Here is a 24,482-nt window from a genome sequence, read left to right on the forward strand (position 1 = left end):
CTACCAGACCACTGGACTAATTTAATTGCTTGGCACATGTTCCCTGGCCCCACAAACAGTGTTATCCTCAGCTGTCCCTGCCCTGGCCACCAGTGCTGACCCAGGGCCTGGACAGAACGACAGACCAACCCAAGCCCCCCATTCCCTGCAGAGCCTCAGCCCTGCACAGACACTGGGGTCATCTGAGGGTGTAGAGCAGGGCAGGAATCCCCCTCCAGCATCAAAGGCTTTCCAAGGAGAAGGATAAATGGATTATGTGACATTTAGAGACAAGAACTTACATTCAAGTGACCAAAGAGCAGCGTTTCTGCCTTCAGAGGAAGCAACAAGGGTTTGATAAAAGCACGAGCGACCCCAACGCCCCGACAGCCAGGGCAGGGTGGGCTGCTGAGGCAGATTTCCATGCAATCATGGAATCCTGGAATGGTTTGAGCTGGAAGGGACCTTAAAGCTTATCCAGTTCCACCCCCTGCCACGGGCAGGGACACCTTCCACCAGCCCAGGTTGCTCCAAGCCCTGTCCAACCTGGCCTTGGACACTTCCAGGGATCCAGGGGCAGCCACAGCTTCTCTGGACAACCTGTGCCAGGGCCTCCCCACCCTCACAGGGAACAATTTCTTCCCAGTATCCCATCTAAACCTGCTCTCCTTCAGTTTGAAGCCAGTTAATGAAAGCAAAAGCCCAGCCCAGCTCTGTTGCTTAACCTGCCACCTGCTGAGGTGTCCAGTCCCACCTCACTTCTGCCAGACACCTTTGGCATCATTACTGTATTTACAACTAGTCTGCTTGCTACTATTGCAAAAAATTGATGAAAAATAGCCTTTTTCAAGCATATTTGCAGCCCCTCCAAGGACAGCAGTGACAAAGGACAGGGAGATGCCACGGTGCCCACAGGAGTGAGGAGCTCAGCTCCTGCCAGCACCAAACAGGGAAAATCTGTGGGAAGTAAAGAGAAGCAATGCAGCTTTTATAGGGAAAGTGCTGAGGGTGTTTTGAGTGGACAATTTGAACACAAAATTGCCTCTACTACAAATTATTGGTGCATTAGCAGAGGATAAAGGCAGCAACACCAACCAGGGAGACAAATCCAGCATCATTTCCCCAGCAGTGTCACAAAGAACAGTGAGACTGGTCAAGTGACGGGATTAACTTCCAACTGCTGTTGGAAAAGATCAAAAAATACAGGATAATTACAGTGGAGTGATGATTTCAGCTCTCAGCATCAGAAAGGGGACCGGGACAACAGTCACACCAAACACAGCACCCAGAAACGAAACACAGCACCCAGCCTGAAATCTTGCATCTCACCCAGGCTGAGGGGGACAAAACAGTAATTACAGCTAAACACAGGCTTGGCTGGGAATCAGGAAAGCCTCAATAGCAAATTGGAGTGGTGATAAGAGCAGAACAAGGGGTGGTTTGTAAAGAATAGTTGACACCATCAGACAGGGTGTTCGCGAGAACGTTGCCAAGACAATTATGTGGCAAATAACTGTCTGTGCCACATACATTATTTTAAATCCTGTTCCCAAAAAGTCCTTTCTATATTCTACTCGATTTATCATTATTGAATTTCTTAGTAAAGCTGCAGGGCAAAGATTCTGCCAAAAGTTTAATTACATATGTGGGGCCTGCTGCATTTTTCATATCCTCTGCAGCCAGCGCTGGGAGAAAGATAAATGGCTTTAAGCATGGCTTAAACTGCTGGTGAAGTATAAAAACCAACTGGCTTCTTATCAGCATGTGAAATGGCTTTTTATTTTTGATTATTTCTTAATGAAAACTGTTTGCATTAGCTGTGAGCTCAGCTTTATTGCACAAACAGACGAGTTCACTGTTTACTCTGGGCTCAAAAACCCCTCCTTCCACACTCCTTCAGCTCCCGAATCCAAAACCACAGTCTATGGAGCTCTCCAGCTTTTCACACCTGCTTTAAAGCCTTCTTCTCCTCCCCACTTAGGCCTGGCTTTGGCTCTGCCTCTCTCTCCTAAGCTCTGAAGCTCAAGGTGCTCAGAGCTGCTCAGTGGAGCTGCTCAAATCCCCCTCGGCAAAGCTTCGGAGCCTGTGCAGCCCCTCTTAGGTGGTCTGAGACCCATTTTAGACTTGACTTAGCTGCAAAACCCCCCTCCAGCCAGCACAGGGGGCAGGAGGGAGCCAGTACCCTCCAGCACAGGCTCTCTGTCCGGGCAGCATCCCAGAACTGCCTTTCTCCAAGCCGGAGCAAACACACTGATGACAATCTGGAGCCTCCTTTGGCTGAAGGTGCTGGAAGGAAAATCCTTTCCAGCTCCAAAACCCTCCTCCGTCTTTCCCCCATCCATTTCCCCATCAAATACTTTTATATTGTATGACTATTATTACTCTGGAAGGGCAGCAGCCCAAACCACAGTTAGCAGCAGAGTACCTGGAGGGAGCAGGAGAGCAGCAGCCGCTGCTCCAGCAATCCTGCTGCCAAATTCCCCTCGGCTCCTCCAAGTCCCACCCCAAACCCCACTGTCCTTATTGCCAGCACCTGCTCATTGGCAGCTGGAAGTCTGTTCTAAGAAAACCAGGAATGCTGAGAGGCTTGGTTTGACCCTTGTCTGGGGGTGGGGAAGGGAAGAAGGAACAACTTCCTAAAGAAAATGTGAACACAAGGAGCTGACATCCCTTCCCGGGGAACAGAAAATAATTGCAGGTGAAATTCTCGTCCCTAAGGGCTGAGATAAATCAGAATTACTCAGGAAATTTCTCAGACTCCCAAAGGCTCAGTAGTCCCAGCCCCCTTTCCCTGCTCTGCTCCTCTCCATAAACCCTGGATGCTCCCTTAGCTTTGAGCAGCTGTAAGGAAGGTGTCGTGGCCGCTGGGATTCACCCCTGTGGCCCAGAGTGCTCCCACCCTGCAACACCCCCCGGGCTCCACCTCTCACTGTGACACAAAGGAATCAGCACCAGGCAGGTGAAGCATCTCCAGAGGTTTGGAGAGACCCTGGATGGGGGGCAGAGGGGAACCACCCCAGGAAGGAACATCACACCACAGCAGCAGCACACTCTGCCTTCCAAGGACACCACCCGCATCTTCCTTCATCTCTCCCCTTTTACAAAGGTTTTTTCCAAGGATCACTGGCAGCACTTGGGTCTGAAGGCACCAGTCCCACTGCTCTCCAAGTGCCCATCCCACAGTGCACGCTCCCATTCTCCGTGGGAGCTTGTCCTCCTAAACTTCACAGCCTCCTTTTCCCCATCCTCCTATTCCCGCTGCAGCAGGAATTTCAGGGAGCACAGAAGGGATGCTAAAGAGCAGATGGGTGTCAGTGAGCATCTGCTGCAACGCTGCTCTTATCTCCCACCTCCAGAAGAGGTTTTAATTACCGCCAGTAATTAAGAACAGCACCTCTTATGGGATAACTGCCATCCCCTCGCAGCCAGGGACAGGGAGAGCTGCATCCCACAGGCTCTGAGCCAGGTGGGAGTCCTGGGATGCTCTGAGCAGGTCTGACAGCACAGATCACAGCAGAGCTGGAAAGAAAACCACCAAGGGAAAAGCTTCTCTTTTAATGAAGGAGTCCCCAAAGCCAGGGGGAACTCAGCTCTCACAAAGTCTGAATGGGGAGGACAAAAATGCTGAAAAAGGAGCTCTGAGGAGCTGCCCAACTATGGTCAAACTAAGGATTTACTTTTAAAAATAGCATTTATTTACTGCTAGCAAAGCTCAGGCTGCCGGAGCAGAGAGCACAGGCTTCCCATGCTCCAGGAGCCCCCGCAGAGCCACCACCCCAGCCCCGTGTTTGAGTGGGGATGGGACACTCCTGACCCCCTGTGCAGGCTGTGGTGGCTGCAGCCCCATCCTCAGCCCCCCCATACACCACAGATTCATTTTCCAGCGTTCCTGGCAGCTCAGAGAGGTCCCTGCATCTGCTCAGGCTTTCAGCGAGGGAGATAAATCAAGTGTCATGACTCACTGTCTGTTAGGCACCGTCACTCGCCCGGGCTGCTCAGGAGCTCTCCCAAAGGGCTGTGAATTCAGAGTCACTGCCACTGGCTCCCCCAGACCCACACCCAGCACCGAGTGCAGGGGACTCTGACACCCAAACACAGCTCAGACACCACGCCAAGAACAACCCAGCACCCTCCCAGTGCCAACCAGCACCCAGGTGGCTCCTTCCTGCCACACAGAGCATCCCTGCTGCTGGGTGCTGCCTGTCGCCCTGCCCAGCCTCTCCTGACTTTGCCAGCACCACCTTTGCCCACCCAAACCTTGATCCTGATGCAAGAACATCTCCCCGGCTGCTCCAGTGATCCATCATCGTGTCTCATGAGAAATTATGCCCCAGCAGCCTGAGGAGCCACACAGACACAGAGAGGATGCTCAGATCCTTCTTGCTGCCCCTCTTTATCTCTCCTACAAGGTGATCCTTGTAGCTGCCACGCAATTCCTGCACCCAGGAAAGCTCCTGTCACCCTAGAGAGCTGCCAGCATGCATTTGGGTGCACTTTTGCATGGGAAAACGAATCCATAATGCAGCTCTTGATTCAGAGGGAAAAGTGTCAGAGAAATGCAATAAAGGGAAGGAACAGCACAAGTTGCCCAAAGTTGGCCCAGACAAATCAACCCTCTGGAAATCTCAACTGGATGCATTAAACCAGCACCTGATTCCTCCAGAGCCACAAAGATTCACTCCCACAGACAGCAAACCCCTCATCTTCCATGAGGATGTAGAGGACAATGGCTACATCTTTGAGCAGGGTCTGCCAGAGGAGGGTCCCTCACTGCACCCACGGCGGGAAGGGGATGCTCAGGAGGGAGATCCCAGCACTGGGAACCACCTGAACCCCATCACTGCACCCTCCTGCCCCAGAAATCCTTGGGAATTCTCCCTGGTAAGGCTCAGAACCCCGTGGTGATGGTGCCACCAAAGCTGCTCCCAGTGAAGGACCACAACCCAAGTGACAGAGGTGACACAGCACCAGCCAAGCCCATGCTGGCCACACACAGCATGGCCAAGGTGCTGCTGGTCCCTCAGGTGACACGGGTTTTCTGATGGCAGAAGGCAGGAGTGCTGTCCAAGCCCTCCCTGACCTCACTGCTCCACGTTTGCCGTGTTTAAAGATTAACTTCTTGGGCGAGAGCAGCGGCACGACGCTCAAGGTAATTACATGCACCAGGTCCTTCCAAGCAAACTAATTCCTGCTAACTTCCAAGAGCACTTTAAAGAGTTCCCAGTAGATAAAGTGCTTCGCTGAATCATTTTATGCTGAAATTTTACACATCCAAGTTAATTTAATCACTTCATTTCCGAGGGCTGAGCTACGCTCGCGTCTCCCATCCTTGGCAGGGAACAGCTTCTGATCTGAGCAGGATCACACACACAGCCAATCTCTGAGGGGAGGGAAAAACCACACTCTCGTTATCCACTTGAAAAGAAAACTGGGATTTTTACCAGGAGCTATTAAGGGAGCAGGCAGCAGCAGCAGGGATGATAACCTTGGAACCGGGAGGACGGGGCTGGTGCCGATCCCCTCCATGGTGACACAGCCATGGCTTGGCAGAGCCATCTGGTGCCATCCCTGAGGGTCCTGGCTCTGTCCTGGTACCCCCAGGCACATCTGCACACAATCCAGCCGTGCCTCCTTCCCAGGGAGGCTCCAGCATTGCCCTACTCCTCACACCCCGGAATTTAATCCACTTATTGCCACGTTACACCCAGCGCGTCTCCCCCGAACCCTTCTCTCCTGCCTGCCTTTTTTTAATTAGAGCTGAATCAAAATACAGAAATCCACGGAGCAGAAATCTCCAGGAGCAGGTATCAGTACAAACACAGCCACACATCCCAGATGCCAGAATCCCAGAGAGCAGAACTCAACAGGGGTCACTCCCACTCGGGTTTTGCCACACCAGCTCCCCGCAGCAGTTCCAAGGCACCAAACCAGGCACAGGATGAGCTGCTCAGTTCTTTTCTCCATGGTTTCTTTTATTCTTTCCCCCCTCATTCCCACTATCCAAAGTCACCCGCTCCTCTTTTCGTTCCAAAAGGACACAGTGGCTTTGGCTGGAGGAATTCTCTTTGCACTTTAATTAAATTAGTTTGAAAATAAAAATCAATGAATAAATGCATCGGAGCCCAGAGGTTTAACCAGAGATGGAAGTGGCCCAGTGGAGCGGTGCCTGTAATCATGGAATGGGTTTTGGAATGGGATCATCCTTAGGGATCATCCAGTCCCACCCCCTGCCATGGGCAGGGACACCTTACACTATTCCAGTTTGCTCCAAGCCCCGTCCAACCTGGCCTTGGACACTTCCAGGGACGGGGCAGCCACAGCTTCTCTGGGCAACCTGTGCCAGGGCCTCCCCACCCTCACAGCCAAGAATTCCTTCCCAATATCCCATCTAACCCTGCCCTCTGGCAGTTTAAAAAACTCTTCCCCCTGCACGCCAGCTCCTTGCAAGCCAATTCCTAGAGGGAATTCCTCAAGTCACAGGTTGCATTTGCTGTTCAGCAGTTTCACACGTGCTCTGGAATAAAAGCACATCTGGAGAGACACATCTGGAGTTCCCATCGTCATCCCCCGCCCACCACAGCCCTGCAGGAGGGAACAGCAGTGGCTTCCCAGCCCGTGCCTGTCAGGGCTGATCAGCCCAAACACACGCCAGGGAAAAGGGGCCACTCCCAGAGCCAGCAAAATGAAACCAGTAATCGATTTCCGAGGAAGGTAAATAAAGTGCTCCTTTGTTCTCAGCCCTCGGACTCACACAGTCAATCCCAGCTCCCTCCAGAGGGACAAACACTTTGGAGTTTTGCCCACTCTCTGGGTAAAACCAAACCATCAGGCTGCTTCCAGGAGCACAACCCATCATCCTCCACACCGTGGGGACGAGTGGGATGGGGGTACCCCACTGGTGTCACAGACAAAAATCACACACCTGATGGGATCACACACACAGACCCTTGGTCCTCAGAAACAAATTCCAGCAGACCGACAGCATTTCTGCCAACAAACCAGATTTCAAAGGGATTGGGGGATGGAAGGAGACCTGGACAGCCTGCAGGAGTGGCACTGCCATGGCCAGTCAACCCCACATCCCCTCCCTGAGCCCCCCAGAAAGGCTGGATGCCAACAAAACCCACGGCAAGGAGAGCAGGAGATTCCACCCCTCCCACTTCAGAGGCACCTGCAGCAGCAGGAAAACACCAAAGGGGGAGAAAACGGATTTGAACTGAGCCCTGTCAGAGGAGCAGGAGCCACTTCCCACGTTCATGGCAGGATCCCAGTGCTGTTCTCCTGTGGGCAGCACTGCCCAGCCCACTGCCACATTTGTAATGGTCCTATTTGAGGTTGTCCCCTGGGTAAAACCAGAACAGCAAACACAGGGCTTGGCCACAGCAGGATGGGGTGAAACAGAGCCCTGAGCCACAGCCCCAGCTGGGAGATGAGACTCTGGCTCAGGGTCTGGGCTCTCCTCCTGCAATAAATTCTGATTTATGGATCTGGGATGAACGGCTCCACAATGAGAACTCCTGTCCCTGGCAGAGTTTAAGCAGAAACAGGCAGTGTGGCTCCAGCCTTTGGCTCCAGGTCAGATATCCAGGATGCCTTGAGGGGGGTCAGGGACCATTGGGATTCCCTGGCACTCGCTCTGAGCCCTCCACCAAGGGCTGCAAATTTCCCAGGTGTTTTGGCAACACCTGCCCCCACAGAGGGGACACAGCCCTGGCCAAGCCATGCCCAGCATCATCCTCACCATCACCCCATCTCCCAGGGGCTGCTCCCGGCCCGGCACAGACCCGGAGCTGGGGGAGGGCAGCAAACACCACCCCAAAATCCACCTCCAAAAGAAAAGAAGGATCTGAGCCACGCCTGGAGTTTATGGCAGAAGGAGCAGGGTTCTTTTTTCTCCCTTGAATCCAAAGCAAATCGATCTCTCTCAGCCCGAGGTGGGAAGACAGGGATGACTCAGCCGGCAGAACAGGGCTAAACTCCCCTTCCTGCGCCGCGGGAATTCAGCCGGGAAGCACACACGGAAAAAAACCCTCTCCTTTACACTTCCCTCTTGGATTTCAGTAAAGGAGGATTTTAAACAGCCTTTACCTGCCTTTTCATGGAAAAGCCCTCAGCACTAAGCATCCCAAGCTGCTCCTGTTCCCAGCTGAAGGCATTCCTGATCCCACCCAGCGGGATACGAACGGCTCTGACAATGCCAGAACCAAACCAGTAAAAACAGACACTGCAGGAAGGGAGGAATATTTTCCAGGGATTTTTCACCCAGTAGTGATGCACAGCCCACTGAGCCTGGCATGGCTGCAACTCTGAGCAGCCCGAGATCTCCCTGAAGCTCCTGGAATACTGGGAGTCGGGTGTGTTGGCCACCTCCCTGCTCTCTGGGAAAGCTGTCGAGGTCCACCTGGAAAAGGATGGAATCATGGAATGGGTCGGGTAGGAAGGGACACTTCAGATCCTCCAGTTCCAAGCCCCTGCCACGGGCAGGGAACCTTCCACTAGACCAGGCTGCTCCAAGCCCCAGATGTGCCACTTCAAAAAGGAATAATGTTATTCTACAAACTGCATCTTCCCGGGCTGGGACAGCAGGCATTGTCCCCGTTCACGCACTCCAGAGGGATTCCCGGGGGGAAAGAGCCAAAGAAATATTTTCCTGATGAATTTCAAATCTGAGCATCGCTTGTGGAAGCCATAAATTCCCACCTCCTGGGAGCAGGGAAAGCACCACGGCACAGCCCCTCGTACAAAGGGAAGAGACGCCCACTGCAGCAAAATAAATAAATAAGCACCATTTTAATTACACATAATTGGGAATTCAGTGCTGTTTCATCCCCACTTTCAAGCAGTTCACACCATCTGCTGTCACAGATCCATCCCAGGGCTTTGAAGAGAATCAGCCTCAGCTTTGCTTCCTCTCTCCAGACGCCCTCAGGGATGAAGTTATCGTTGAGCATCACCCAGGAGGGCAGAACTGGGGCTCAGGGCGAGTTCTCTGCTGGAAGTGGAGCCACACAGATGGCCGTGAATATGCTCAAGCTTTGTGACTCGCAGATAACACAGGTTAGAAAATAAAGAGACTTGGTTTAAGCTGACAACAATACAGATGAGAAACCACCAGGTCTTTGAAAATAAAAATAAAAGGCCTTTTTCTGCAGGGGACCCGAGAATCTGAGCACAAACCCTGCTGTCACCTCCTCCCCACAGGCAGCCAGGGGCCATCGGTCCCCAGCCCATGTCCTGGGGATGGGGACACTCAGGGGACACATTCCCATCACACCTCCCTCGCAGGAGCTGCCAGGCTTGGCTCCCACTGCGGGTGCTGGGGCTGTTCCAGTCCCACCAACGCTCCTGCTTCCCCAGCCCCCGAGAAAATAAGGGAGGAAAAGCACAATCTGAGATCTCTGCTCGTGTGCTGCAGACAGTCTGCATCCAAACCCACATGAAATCTCTGTGCAGGCTCCAAAGGGCAGGACAGCCAGGCTTGCCTGGATCCTGCACCATCCAGAACAGCCTATTCCTGTGCCAAGGGGAAATCAAGCAGGAGCCCAACAAACCCCCACCCCACCCCAGCCGGGCTGAACATCCTTTGCCCCCGTGTCGGGATGAAATAAAACCTCATTTACAGCCCCCCGAGAGGGACAGACTGTGATGGGCAGGATGTCTGAGCAGCTAAATCATTACAGAGGCTCAGCTGGAAACCAAAAACCATTTCAGCCTGCCAGAGAAAGGCAGAAGGACCCTCCCTAATTGGGGTTATTTATCCAACACCTCTCCCGGCGGCCGCGCAGAGCGGGATCGCAGAGCGGGATCGCCGGTGCCTGGGTGAGGGGCTCCCAGCCAGCCCCCCATCCCTGCACCCCAGCACAAGACATATCCTCATCCCTGTCCCCTGGGCAGGCTTTGGGATGCAGCAGCAGGCAGGCTGGAGGCAGGGCAGGCAGAGCAGCTGCTCCAAAGCTATTCAGGGGGAGGCGGGCGAGGGGGGGATGCTCCGCACTCAGGGTTCCCTCCTCGGCAACGGCACCAGCAGGAGCTCCCTGGCTTTACATGCTGGAGAAGTCACATTAAATAGAGCCATTGCAAGAGGCCAAGAAAGCTTCAATCACAGCCTGGGTGTTATCAGGGCTTGAGGCGAGGCAGGAGCCACGGAGCAGAGCCCTCATTACCTCTGCCTCTCGCAGAGCTTTTGCCTTCAAACGGGGAAAAATCCTCCTGGAACTGTGTGGCAGCTCCTGCTCCAGCCCTGGGCACTGTCCCCAGCCAGCCTGGCCAGGGGGACACCTACACTGGTCCCCAGGGAGCAGTCTGAAGCCATGGTCACCCTGGAGGGGATGGACCAGCTCCCGGTGTCCCTGGAGCTCCTGGTGCCCAGGGGGCTCCCAGTGATGGCCCAGAGCCAGGACTGGGGTGCACAGGGGGGAATTTCAGGCTGGATTGGTTCAGGAAGAGGCCACTGACCCCACGCTGCTGATCACGCTGGGTATCACCTTTCCTGGAGGCAGGGAGGTGCTAAAAAGCACTCTGGGATTTTTATGGCAAAAATTATGATTTTAAAGGCTTTAATATTCCCTTCCTGCACCAGACACCCTCTGTGGCTCAAACCCCCATCCCAGGTGGCCCTGAGCAGGAGCCATCCTCCTGCATCCCACAGGATGCCCAACAGCAGAGGCTTCAAAATATTATCCAAGCTCAGATATTCACTCCCATAGCACCCACCAAGCTCTGCACTTGTTTAAAGAGCAATTAGAGTGTAAACCCGTTAAGTCTCACTGAATTAAAGATGAATTATGGTGCAAACCTACCAGCCTCATTGAATTAAAAAGGAATTAAAGTGTAAACCCGGCAGCCCCACTGAACTGAAGAGGAATTATAGTGTAAACCCACCAACCCCACTGAATTAAAGAGCAATTATGGTACAAACCCACCAGCCCCACTGATTTAAAGAGCAATTATAATATAAACATGGCTTTTATCTGAACAATCAATACATGTATGTGGGAAAGCTTCCTGCTAGGGGGGTGGAGGAAATAAAACATTGATTTTTAGTGAAAAGGCATATTCCATCATCCTGTGCCATATACCACGTGGAGGAGGATAAAGAGCAGCCTGGACACGAACAAGTGTCTCAGGACACCGTGAACTGAAACGAAAATGTGTTGAAATTGAAATCAGATGGGAAAGAAATCACAGCTCAAATCACATCAGAACCAGCAATTATGGAAAATGAACCTGCTGCCAGCAAAAGCAAAAGAGATTCCCAACCCTCTGCTCCCAGGGAGCACAAGCTCTGCCCCAGCAGCTCCCCCAGTCCCCTGGCAACCAGCTGAGATTTAAACTGGAGCTGAACTGGTGAGCAAACCCCACTGGCACAGCCCCCTGGGGCAGCAGCCCCAAATCACCCACAGCAGCAAAGTCTCAGCTGAGCCATTTTTCCCAGGCAGAAGCTCAGCTCCACAAAGGCATCTGAGCACCCACAGGTCTCAGCTGGGACCCGGGGTGACAGTGGGTGCTCCCAAACCTCCTGCCACCTCCCAGCAGCTCCAGCACCCTTTGTGCAGCCTCGCAGAGACAGGGAACCCCACAGCAGCATTTCATGCTTTTAGGGAATAAAATATAGTCAGTGGTGTCCCCCCAAGCCCCTCTTTGCACCCCAAGAACAGCCAAGCTTTGATTGAGGAGGTGACTCAGAGCTGGGTGGAAGTGGAAGCAGAAGCAGAGGCAGGATGGTCCCAGCACCCCAAGCACCACCAGGAACAGGGTGACAAGTCAAAATCCCAAAGCAGCACAGGCTTTTTTTTTTTTTACCTAAATAGATCCCTTGATGTCACATTGCAGGGAAGAAAACAGGTCACCTGCAAATGGGACCAGAACCAGGCAGATAATTACCATATATATATATGGACATATTGCCACACACATACATACATATATATTTTTTTTTTTCTCCTGTCTCCATAATGTGGTCAATACTGCTCCACACACACCCACTGAGCCTGGGGATCACTTCAGTGCCCCCCCTACTCCATTTGGGGATTGTTCCCATCCCTGGCCCATCCCCTGCCAAGCCCATTTCACACCATCCCACTCCTGCAGCCACGGTCCATCTCCACTGACACAGCTGGGCTATGGCTTTTTATACACTTCATTATCCTTAAAATGCTTGTTTAGTTGGAACCTGGGGAACAGCCCTTTTTGGTGGCTGCAGCTGATTCCCTTTCCCTCAGCAGTGCTGATGCCTCCCTGCACCCCATGGCACACGCTCTGGCATCACTCCTCAGCCCCTGCTGCCCTAATGCAGAGTGACTGCTGCAGCTCCTGGCTTTCATTTCACTCCTCCAAAGCATCCTTAGGGTGACTACAAATGATTCCCATCCCCATTCAGCTAAAGAAGCACCACTAGGAAACAAATGAATTACTGTGCTCAGTGACTGGAGCCCAAACAACATCCACTCCGGGGGCTGGATTGGAGCAGTTGTTAGTTCAGTTTAATAAACCTTGAAATTTAAGGGTTTCCCCAAAGCAGCTGCAGTGGAGTGGTGAATCTCCCAAGATTTGCTTGTGCTAATCCTCTTCCAGCCTGGAATTGAGCTGAGACAGGATTTCAGCCCTCCAGCTGCTCCCAAACCACTCTGGGAAGACACAGGTTTGATGCACAAATGTCCCTGGAGATGCTCCTCACTCTCAACACCCAACACCCCAAATCAGGAGAGGTTTCCAGAGGACTAATGACAGCATACAGTGCCACACTTGTCTGTCCCTGGCACCACTGTCATCCCTGAGCACCACACAGAAGCCACCAGAGCTGTCAGGGATGGAGATGAATTTCTGAGGAATTTATTTTATCCAGCTGCAGAATTAAAAAGACATAACAGACTGTCAGGTGTAGGCAGGGAATTAACACTCCCCCAATTAACAAGGCTCCATTTGGGAAATTATTCCTCTGATGAATGGCCACAAGCACCACAAAAAACCCTCCCTGCAGCTTCCAGACTTCCAGACCCGGCTCTGGAGCGTGGGGCCTCACCAGCACATCCCTCACCAGGCTTTAATAAACCTGCTGGACTAACAAATCACCCTGGAATCAAAGGAGAGCACAGAGGAGAAGCAAGAACAGACAGAGCACAACTCCTGCATCCCTGGCACCCACAGGGCACAGCGTGGGCTGGGAATGTCCCCCCAGGAGCTGCCCCTCCTGCACAGGCACCAGGACACTCATCCACCTGCCACCAAACACTCCTGTGCAAAGGAGAGCAAACACCAGGTTCAGTTTAACCCTGTAAAGCCAAAATTCCTAATCCAAGGAGTGAGGCTGTGCCTGGACTGATGGGGGCACAGGTCTGTGACTGAGAAGGCATTGCCTCACTCCCAGAAGGATTACAGGCCCCCATTCCATTTATTATTCTGAAGCTCTGCCTATATAAATCCACGCTCAGTCACGACTATAAAAGCCAAGCACAGATCCCAGCCTGACAAGGATGGTCAATAACCATTTGAAACGCTTCAGGAAGGATGTTTTTTAATCAATACAGACATTGCCACAGGCATTCATCAGCCAGGCTGGCCAGGAAGCCTCCCAGTGAATTGATGGCTTCTGAAAGCAGCACTTTCCTGGATCAAGCACAGTGTGAATGTGTCAGTGCCGTTACAAACAGTGTGGGAATCATCTCAAAGTGCTGAACACCTCGTTTTGCAGAAGGAGCTTCATGTTATATAAGTTGCAATGACTTAATGAACCTTTGGGATGCACACGGGAGGCTCCGGCTGAATCACCCCGATCAATCACGGCTGGAGAGGTTTTATCCATCATCCCTCCCTCCCTCCCAGCCACTGCTCCTGCTCAGGGGAGGGGGGGAACGAGCAGAAAATTTATGGGGTGAGCACCAGCAACCTGCTTGTTCTCCTGTGGTGGGAGCTGGGCATTGCCATGGAGGGAAAACTCCCACTGGCACCGGGGCACAGAACGGATCAGGGCAGCCCAAAAAGCTGGGACAAGGCTGGACTTTCAGAAACCAGATGATCCACCCAGCAGTAACAGGGGGAAAAAAAGAGGATTTCTTGGCTGCAAGGATAAAGCACACAGATATGCTGCCTGAGCATGAGTGCCAACCCCAAAACTCAGCTCAGGCCCTCTCTCTGTATTGATCCCCGAGGGGTTTTGCCTCCTCTTGTATCTCCCCAGTTCCCTTCCTCCCTTCCAGCACACTTTCCTGCTTCCCAGGCCCTGAACTGCCCTGGCACTGATGAAAGAGAAGCTCCATGAGCAGGTTCTGCTTCCTCTCCTGTGCAGCCCATTCCCCTCCTGGGCAGCCCTGGAGCACAGAAACTTCCTTTGAAGGGGCAAAATAAAGCAAAAATGGGGGAAAAAAACGAGCTTAGGAGGGAGGTAGAAAATCAGAGCAGAAAATGGCCCAGCAGGATGGACCCACAGCAGGGCTGGCACTGGGGGTGCCCCCAGCCCACCCACCCCCTGCCTCAGGGCTTCCCCAGCCAAATCACCTCCTGAGCCTCAGCACTGCAGCTGGTTTGGTGCAGCAGCTCCAATTTAAGGGAAAAAATAGAGTTTCTATGTAATGAGGCTCCTCCACGATGCCCACAGACCTCGTGGCTCATTTAAATAATAAGTTTAATGAAATTCCATTTCTTATGTACACTATTTCAAACACAGGTTTCTTCTTCCAATTACTAAATCCACCTGGATTTACTCACTGCACATCCAGGCAGGAATGCCAGAGTACCACTTCCTAACCCACACCCCACCAATGCTCAGCTGAGTCACTAAAACAAACCCTGATTCCCTTCAGGAATATCAGTGTCTTCCCAGCACCAGCAGCACAACACCAGAAGCACATCACATCCCCTTGGCACCAGCATGGAATGGTTTGGGTTGGAAGGGACCTTAAAGATCATCCATCCCACCCCCTGCCATGGGCAGGGACACCTTCCACCAGCCCAGGTTGCTCCAAGCCCCGTCCAACCTGGCCTTGGACACTTCCAGGGATGGGGCAGCCACAGCTCCTCTGGGCAACCTGTGCCAGGGCCTCCCCACCCTCACAGGGAAGAATTTCTTCCCAATATCCCATCTAACCCTGCCCTCTGGCAGAGGGAAGCCATTCACCCATGTCTCTGGGATGGCTGAGGAGCAGCAGGGATGCTGCTGGATATCCAGGTGCTTCCACAGGCGTGGATTTGCAGTCTGGGAGAGCAGCCAGCTCCAAAACTCCTCCTCCTCCCACCTCCCTGGGGCCAGAGCTGAGCCGACCTCCAGCTGGGCACCAGAGGGACATTTGGGATTTTAGTCCTGGCACTTCACAGCCACATTTCTGCTGTGACCTCCTCTGCCCCAGCACCTCGGGCAGAGATGTCCCAGGGGCAGCTGGGCTGGGGGGGGAGCGGAGGCAGCAGCTGGGGAATATTGGGAATATCAGGAATATCATCACCGTGTGCTCCCACTCGGCTCCCTCACTGGATTGGGAGCGCCGTGAATCACTGAGCACCAGCACTGCCGAGGCCCCAGCACGCCTGGCTGTTCCATATCCAGCTCCACGGGCATGAGTCACAGCTCAGGTTCCAGGGCTGGATGCAAATCCCTTCTGAGAACTCCCGGAGAACAGCGCCGGGCGAGCCGGGGGTCGGGCCCGGCCACCAGCCCAGGGCACCCTGCCCAGGGTGTCCTCGGGGTTTAGGGTCTGCAAACACAAGCAGGCTGAGCTGCCCCGAGCCCTGGGGCTGCCCAGGGAGCTTTAGGGAGCAGGGCACCCACCCCCTGGTCCTCAGGGCAGGAGGGCACAGCCCCCGGGGGCACTCGGTGGCACCGGACAGAGCTCCACCAGCACCCACAGCAGAACCAAACATCCCCAGCTTCATCCCAACCCACTCTAGAGCAGAGAAACACAGATTACATCCCTTGCCTACCCAGATATATTTGAGACAAGGCTGGATTCTCTTTCTTTCGTAGTAATTAAAGCCTAGTGATTATCCCACTCATCAAACACCACGTCTAGACACAGACTTTTCACAGCGAATCCACCCCTACTCTGTTTCACGTGGCTACACACACCCTACTCCACACATCCACCAGGCAGCCAGCTTCTAGGAGCTCCCAGAAAAGTCACATTTCGATTCAGCATGAGCTGGAGAAGGGCTGGAGCACGAGGGAGCAGAGCCCCAGCCCTGGAGGGAGAGAGGGAGAGAGAGAGAGAGAGGGGGGGCTCCAACCCTGTCCAGGTGGTCCCGTGCTTCCTGTCTCCCCCAAAAAAACAACTTGCAAGTGATGGGAAACCCAGGGATTCAAGATGGTGGGGAAGAAGAGAGTATGGCTGGGTTTGGAAAGAACCATAAAGCTCATCTCCTTCCACCCCCCTGCCACAGGCAGGGACACCTTCCACCAGCCCAGGCTGCTCCAACCTGGAGCAACTGCTGCTGACTGGCAGAAAAAGCAGAATAAGATTGTTTTTCCTCCCACCAGAGCAGATGAGGGACAGATCTAACTACCACCTTTCCTCCACCTCCTTTTCTCTAGGTCTAAAAGAAACCTTGTTGCTTGCTCCCGGCTACAAGGATCCCGTCTGCAGAGTCACTGCTGCTCCCCAGCTCTCCCAGCCGCGTTAAATGTGCATTTCCATCTCTAACAGTAACTCCTCAGACATGGGGCCCTGGGGAACCCCAGCTTTCCATCTTCTCCAGCCATCCCATCCCCATCCCCGGGCTATAAAGACAAAGGCAGAACAAGGCAGCGGCTGCTTTGGGATTTCCCTTTGTTTCCGCAGTTTTAGCGATTGAAAAACATGTAAATATGAAGGAAGGGTCAACGATTCAACAGTGATTAAGTCTGAAATATTCCACTTAGTACCCATTAGACTTTGAAAACACCCATTATGTTCCCAGGGTTCCCCAGAGCCCAGCCAAGCACTACCCAGCTCTGGGGAAAGCAGCTTCCTTGAAAGGCTTGAGGTATCTTGAGAAAACACCCGAGTTCATTTCAGTAGCAAGAAATAAAAAAAAAAGCAAGAGACAATAAAAGAATTAATGCATTGTAGGTCCTTAATACCATTTCCCCAGAGAGAGGAAAAAACAACCAAGTCTAATGGAAATTTTCTATTCCCAAAACCATTTGCACTGTTATTGTCTGCAACTAAAAGAAGATGAAAACATAAAACCTCAGCAGCTCGAGTTTCTGAAAACTGCCTCTCTTTTTTTTTTTTCCTCCTTGAAGAATAAAATTCAACTCCACCTGGGATATGAAGCTTCCACCTTACAAAAATATCCAAACCCCTGCAGCAGCCTTACAGCCACAGGGCTGGAGCAGCTCCTGCTAAAAGACCTGGAGGACCCCAAGCTCCTTGAATTTAGCACAGAACATCCTTCCATCCCTTTGGAAAAATTCAAGCTGGTATTTCAAATCCTGTGGATTTGAAACACTTCAGGAAACATGCAATTAAGCAATGTGGTTAAAATAAAAGAGGCCGATTTAAGAGGGTAGTCCTATTCCTTGTAAAAAGAAGGATCACTCCTTCATCTCAATCAGCTCCAAATTGTGCTCATGATGTTTTAAACCTCTATTTCACTTGCTCTCCAAGCAAGAAAAAGCAGAGGAGCAATAAGATTAATTCAGTAAATTACATTTTCTTTGTCTACTGGAAAGCTGCTATTAAGTAGAGGAAGAGACAATTGTGTTGTCTCGGGGGATGTATCCCCACCAGCCACCCCACAAACACCCCCAGGAGCTGGGGAAGCCCAAAGAGGTCCCACCACCCCCCCTAAATTCCTTCTTTAAAATCTATTAAGGGGGAAAGAGCTGCCAGCGAGACATTTTACTCTCCATTTTGGCAGCTACAATTCTATGAACCTCCAGAACAAGGACTGACAGCGTGAATGCCAGTCCTCATCTATAATTAAGGAGGGTCAGAGCCACGGGGCACCTTCCCCTCGGCACAGCCTGGCCAGGGCAGGGCGAGCACTGGCTGTGCCCACGCTGCAAATCAAGCGACGCCGAGCGCAGGCGATGATTTCATCTCCTAATTATCAATAATTCATGGGCACAGACAGACGTGCAAGTGGCTTTGAGAACCGAAGTGGAAAGCGAAGAAACAATTCTCGGAATAAGAGGCAGCGGGAGGCAGAGGCAGGGAGGGGAGGGAAGGTGCTCTTTGCATGCACGTGTCAAACCCCAATCCAACGGCGATGACATACGTGCCGGCCCCGGAGCCACTCTACCAGGGGGGCTTTGCCCGTGCCCTCTGCAGGTGGTATATGACAGGATGCTTGCCTGGATGGAGCCCAGCTCTACCTATCCGGATGGACAGCTCGCTCCCGCAGTCCAGGGGACGGGCAGGGTCCTGCTCCTGCTTCTCCTTCGCGGCGCGGGGGTCGCAGCTCAAGGCCAGGGCGGCGTGGGAAGGGCCACTGAAACCCTGCAAGGCAAGAGGCACAAGGGTTCTCCAAGAGGCACAAGGGTTTCCCCACAGCTGCCCATCAGCCCTCTCCCAGCCCCACCCTCTGGCACTGGTGTGGAGAATCCTGGAATCATGGAATGGACCTTAAAGCCCATCCAGTGCCACCCCCTGCCATGGGCAGGGACACCTCCCACTAGCCCAGGTTGCTCCAAGCCCTGTCCAACCTGGCCTTGGACACTTCCAGGGATCCAGAGGCAGCCACAGCTTCTCTGGGCAACCTGTGCCAGGGCCTCCCCACCTTCCCAGGGAAGAATTCCTTCCCAGTATCCCACCTAACCATGCCCTCTGGCAGTGGGAAGCCATTCCCCCTTGTCCTGGCACTGCAGTTCCTGATAAAAAGGAATCCAGGTTGGTGTTTCTGGATGTCCCCAGGATCCCCAAACCCACCTGGAGCTACAAAACTGGGAGGAAACAAGGGGTTAGAGGCACAACAGCAGAGCTGAGAGAAGGGAGCGTGTCCATGGCAGTGGTTGTGTGACTTGGTGTCACCAGGATGTCCCCACTGCACCTGGAATCACCCCTCAGAACACTCCTGGATGGATGGCAGCAGAATAAGCCATCAAACACTGAACAGCCAGAGCTGGTAAGGGGAGCCTCGCTGGGTAAGGTCACATGAAACAAAAATAAAGGTTAAAGATGAATAACTAAATTGTCTCTTCTCCCCTCATTTGCATAATACGGTCTGACCAGGGCTATTAATACTCATCACATATTTGCTGTCTGCTCTCCACTGCAGCTCAGCCAGGCAGCTTTCACCTCCACTAACCCAGCAATTACAGGATGAGGAGCTCGTGTTTAAATCCCTCTGGGAGATGGGAGACCCCCCTCCCTCCCAGCACACCAGCCCACGGGAGACACCTGCAGCTCTGCACCTGAAATCCCGGGCAGTGGCTGGGAGAACAGGCAGGAACAGGGCGGTTTTCCAGCAAAACCTGGATGATGTGACACAGGGAGGGAAGAGGGGAGCTTCCCATCACAACCTGACTTGCACAAGGGCAAGGAGAGGCTGAGAATGGAAGCTCAGGGGCTCATCCTGCTGCTGTGGCACTTCTGCAGCACGGTCTCCTTATACAAGGAGAGTCACAGAATCATGGAATGGTTTGGGTTGGAAGAGATCCTAAAGATCATCTCATCCCACCCCTGCCATGGGCAGGGACACCTTCCACCAGCCCAGGTTGCTCCAAGCCCTGTCCAACCTGGCCTTGGACACTTCCAGAGATCCAGGGGCAGCCACAGTTTCTCTGGGCAACCTGTGCCCACCCTTCCAAGGAAGAATTCCTTCCCCATATCCCATCTAACCCTGCCCTGTGGCCATGTGAAGCCACTCCCCCTTGTCCTGTCACTCCAGGCCATTGTAAATAGTCTCTTTCCATCTTTCTTGCCTGGTCCTGCTAAAGCTAAACGGCTTTTCACCTCTGTGAAAGTGAGAAACACCAAAAACTTTCTGGAAAACAGGAACCTGAGGAGAAGCAAGGATGGGAATTGGAAGGTGCAGAAGTAAAGTCTCAACTTCAAGTGCCCATAAAGGACTTCTGAGCATGGCACGGGGCCCTCCAGCCCTGCTCCAGCCACCAGCCTCCTCGGGCATGGGGAATACCAGGATTCCTGGAGCAGACAGCTCTGCTTCCACATTTCTCATTCCAGCACATTGTCAAACGAGCCACAGCCACCGCGGCAGCAGCTTTGTGGGCTTTACCACCACGGGATCCATGGCTTTGCTCCAGCCCAAACACAGCTGCTGCCCAGCCAGAGCGTGTCAGCACGGGCAGGGCAGCGAGCCCAGGGCACGGCCGGGACACTGTCACAGCCACCCAGCCAGGGGGAGGGAGGGAAACCCCCTGCCCAGGCAGGAGCAGGCAGGTGACACCGGGCAGCTGCCCTCTGTCCCCATCCACACCGACCCTGCCAGGCCCTTGTGAGGTCAGGACCACTCACCCCACGCTCTGCAGCCTCCCACGGGGATTTTCCGTGCCACCATTCCCAGCACATCAAACTCTTATCAAAATGACACCCCCAGTCCTCCATCTCCCACCGAAACGGAGGCACACTCAGGGATATTGCAGCTGTTTTTTGCAGGGTCAGGTCACCTCCCTGCTGACAGGCACAAACACACGACAGCAGCAGCTCATCAAAATATCAGTGACCTTCAGGAAAGCACACATTGATTCCGACTGGGATTGCTCCCAGTCATTCCAGCCCGGGCCCTGCATGAGGCCCTTAATTGGAACGTGGCAGTGGGTTAAAGCAGCATTAGAAAGAGGAGAGGGAAGTCAGCTCGCATTAATTAGTTCGTGCCAGTAATTAGCGTTAAGTGAAGGAACCACGGGGGTTGATTATTTCAGAAAAGCGAGAGGCAGTGAGAGACTTGGGCAGGAAGAACTTGGAGGAAAACTATTCTGGGATGTGGGAGTCCCCACTGCACTTGTCTGCTCGTGGAGAGAAGTTGTTGGATTGTCCTGGCCCTGCGTGGAAAAGCAAATGAGAAAACAAGGTGTCCTTTATGCAGAAAAAAATGTATCCTTTTAGATAAAAAATGGGTATCCTTTTAGATTAAAAAAAAATAGTATCCTTTCAGGTAAAGCAAGGATTTTGGATCACATCCCCCTGCCCAGCAGCCTCTTGCACAAGTTTTAAATTGATCTGATGCCAATCTTAAAAAGAATTGAAGAGTGAGTGATGCCTTTGAGAAATAATCTGCTCTTCTCCACCTGAGCAATGAAGGAGAATAAATTAATAAAGAAATAGTGACGATAAAAGCTGATGGTCTGATTTTGGGTGGGTCACTTGGTCCCAGGCCTGGAGGTGTTGCTGCTCTTCCTGTGCAGTATCTTAACCCAGCAAATACCCTGGCACAGGCTCCACAAAGCCACAGGAAACAAAGATGCATCAACTGATGGCAAAAAGTACCACAAGGGGAAAGAGAAAAACAGAATAAACGTTGCTACTTTCTTTAAAAATACTAAAAACTATTCCTAAGTTGTCCCAGAGTAGACACAGAGACGATAAGAGACAATAATAAGCCATGGTTTGATGGTGCCCAGAGGCTCCTATTTCACACTTAATAAGAGAGACAGTGATAACAGAGCAGGGACCAGAGAAAGAGAAAAGGGTGGGTCAGTGCTGTCACTCACTTGGCTTTGCTGCTCCTGCACTTCTGCACTGACCCCATCATCTCTGGGGATGGAGACAGAGGCACAGAGCAACAACTCTCTGGATTTTCCAGGCTAGATCAACAGATTTATGTTAAAAACATGAAATAGGAGTGGGTAGAGAGCTCACTTAGTTATCAGAGAGCACCCACCAACATGTAAACCAACAGGCTGGGATTCTGTTATTTAAAATGACACATCAAGGGCTCGATGCTTCCAAGGGATCCAAATCCCGGTGCCAGCCATGAATCCTGGTGCCAGCAGCGGAGTTGAGGAATGGGAAGCAATGGAGAGCATCCCCCACCTCCCTCAGCACACTCTGGTTTCACTCTTTGAGACCTCAGATGGTCACATCACTCCCAGAGCCCATGGAGGGACACAGAGGGACCCACAAAAAACCAATGTGTCTTCCACATCTTCTAGGGGAAAAAAAAAAAGCTTGGTTTTGTTTAATGTTGACAAATATTAACGAGCACAAAGGGATGGGTTAAGGGAAGGAGTCAGCAGGCATGGATTTAAGTGGACTTGGATTGCAGCTCCTCTCCACGGATCACCAGCAACCCCTCGCTCGAATTGCTAAAATCAACAACTCGAGTGCAGCCTCAAACACTCCCAGCAGTAAAAAGGCCCCTCTCGGTGCTGAAGTGGGTGCAGTCACATTTATGATTAATAGCAACCAACATGCAGCTCTGGACACACTCTCATAGCCATTAATCCTGCTCCCACAGTGCCCAGCAGCCCTGACTCCCAGCACAGCACAGCCAAACCTCCCAGTCTCAACTGGGTCCCACCAGCAGCACCCAAACCCCTTTGCTCAGACAGATTGCATAATTGGGAATAAGCCTTGGGACACCCAGTATGTCCTAGACCACCAGGAACTGGGAAGGAAAGGTGCATCCACAGAAAAAAATTCCAGTGTTTTCATGGCAGATCTGCTCTGGCAGCTCCCTGTGAGCAGATCCCATTAGGCTCTATCCTTCCCCACCCCAGCAGTGCAGCAGCACAGCAGCCAGAGCCTTCCCTAATAACTCCAACCAGGGAAGCTTAAGTGAATATTAGGGAAGCCTGGTATCAGTTTATCTGTAACTAATGTCGCATTATTGCAAGTACATTTTATTCAGTGCTAATTATCAGCCACTCAGATAACTCATAACTCCTGAAAATTGCAAACAGCAGCTTTAATCACCAGCTCTGCCAACGGGCTGCGAGGGCAGGAGGAATAAATCACCTCCTGCTGTGGCACAGGAGCGTGGGCACAGCCAGGGTGTCCTGGGGGGTGACACTGGAGCTGCCCCAGCCCCAGGGGCTCCCCTGGGAGCTGCCAGAGATCCTTGGAAGTGCCAAAATGTGCAGCGTTGTCCTGAGCTGGCAGCACCCAGCACACCCAGACCCCCCCTTCTGGCACACCAGGAGGGAGGCAAATTCACCAAAAAACACCCCAAACCCTTAAATAACAGGAATGACAGGAAAGAATCCTGCAGCCCTTCCAATGCAGGGATGTTGGGATGCCCATCCCAGCCAGTCCAGCACGGCTGGATCACCAGGAGCATCGTGGCAGGGAGCAGGAACCCACCACTGGCACCAGCCCCACCAAGGCTCCAGGGGAGACGGGCACAGGCCAATCCATCTTTTCTGTCAAACAACATTCCTGTGAAAAATAAACATAGGGATATTTCTCACTGGCACGTTTGGGGCTTTTCCCTTTCCAGGAGGGAGGCAAAACACAGCAGGAATGTTGCTGGCACTGGGTTTGGGAAGGCAGGTGGAAGGAACACACAGGCAATTCCCAGGCTCCTCAGGAAATCCAGGAGAGGTTCCTTCCAAAACACGATGCCCCACAGGGCAGAAAGGAGGTCGTTTTCATAACCTCTGCCATGACAAAAACAAAAGCCCAGGAATGTTTTTCCTGCTTTTGCCATGGGACATGGCAAAAAAACAAACAACTTGCTCAACAAACAAACCCCATCTCTGCAACAGCAGGAGCCAAGTCTCCTGTCACCAACCTCCTGCCCCCCAGGAATGTTGGAGAAACCTCCAACACAACCAGTACATTCATTTTTCAATGGAATAATTGCTCCAGGTGGAGTGTTGGGAGCCCAGGAGAGCTGCTCACCAAAACCAGTTAGGTTGTACATCCACTTCCAGTGGTTTGCTGGGAGGAAACTTGCCTGTTACAGCCATAGCCAGATCCTAAGGGATATATTCCTACGTTTTCCACACATCCCCAGCACCTGGCCACCCATGGCTCTCTCAGCAGGACAGGGCAGAGAGGTTTGTGGCATCGAGTCAGCACTACAATATGAGATTTTAATTGTTTGCAATAAACCTTTAAGCCTCAGATGGGATTAACAAGAGCTTTTTCTCCACACGCTTATTAAAGCCTGATGGAGACCAGTTCCACCTCTCTTCCCTCTCCCTGCTCCCTTCCCACTTTGTTTGTAGCGTGGCAACGTGGATTTCTACAGTCCTTTATTCTGCCAGGCTTTCTGGGAGGGTTGGAGAAAAAGCAAACAGAACTTCAATGAACAGCTCATTCCCACCCAATATTCCCCTCAGCCATGGTTTGCCAGGAGAACTGATGGGAGAGGGGGAGCTGGGGATGTGGGAGCCCTGCAAGGGAGCAGGGAGGGCTCCTGGAGCTCTGGCAGGATGCAGCAGGGCTCAGCCAGTGATCCATCAGCCCCCAAATGAAGAGCCAGGCCGTGCCAGCACTGCCTAATTCCATTACACTAAAACACGACTTCCTCTGGATCCACAATTATCCGCGTGGACGTGCCCCGGCACAGGGATGGAGCAGCACCAGCCCTTCCCCTGCATCCCCCCCGAGCATCCCAGCCCGTGGGACACAGCCCAAGGACATGTTTTCTGGGCTTCATCTCCTCCCACCATCTTGCACAGCCCATAA

General features: G+C 52.6%; 1 protein-coding gene across 2 annotated transcripts in view; it reads right to left on the bottom strand.

Annotated features, from left to right (window-relative positions):
- The window catches only part of SLC39A11 (solute carrier family 39 member 11), a 267,969-nt gene that overhangs the window by 225,577 nt on the left and 17,910 nt on the right, over positions 1 to 24,482 (bottom strand). Inside the window, exon 5 of one of the 2 annotated variants that reach the window (XM_064676146.1) lies at positions 18,263 to 18,386. In XM_064676146.1, the coding sequence (XP_064532216.1) occupies positions 18,263 to 18,386 (124 nt within the window). Of the gene's footprint in view, positions 1 to 18,241; positions 18,387 to 24,482 lie in introns of both variants that reach the window. The other variant, XM_064676144.1, reaches the window with a different exon arrangement.

Source organism: Pseudopipra pipra, chromosome 19 (assembly GCF_036250125.1).
Source record: "Pseudopipra pipra isolate bDixPip1 chromosome 19, bDixPip1.hap1, whole genome shotgun sequence".
Taxonomy (NCBI): Eukaryota; Metazoa; Chordata; class Aves; order Passeriformes; family Pipridae; genus Pseudopipra; species Pseudopipra pipra.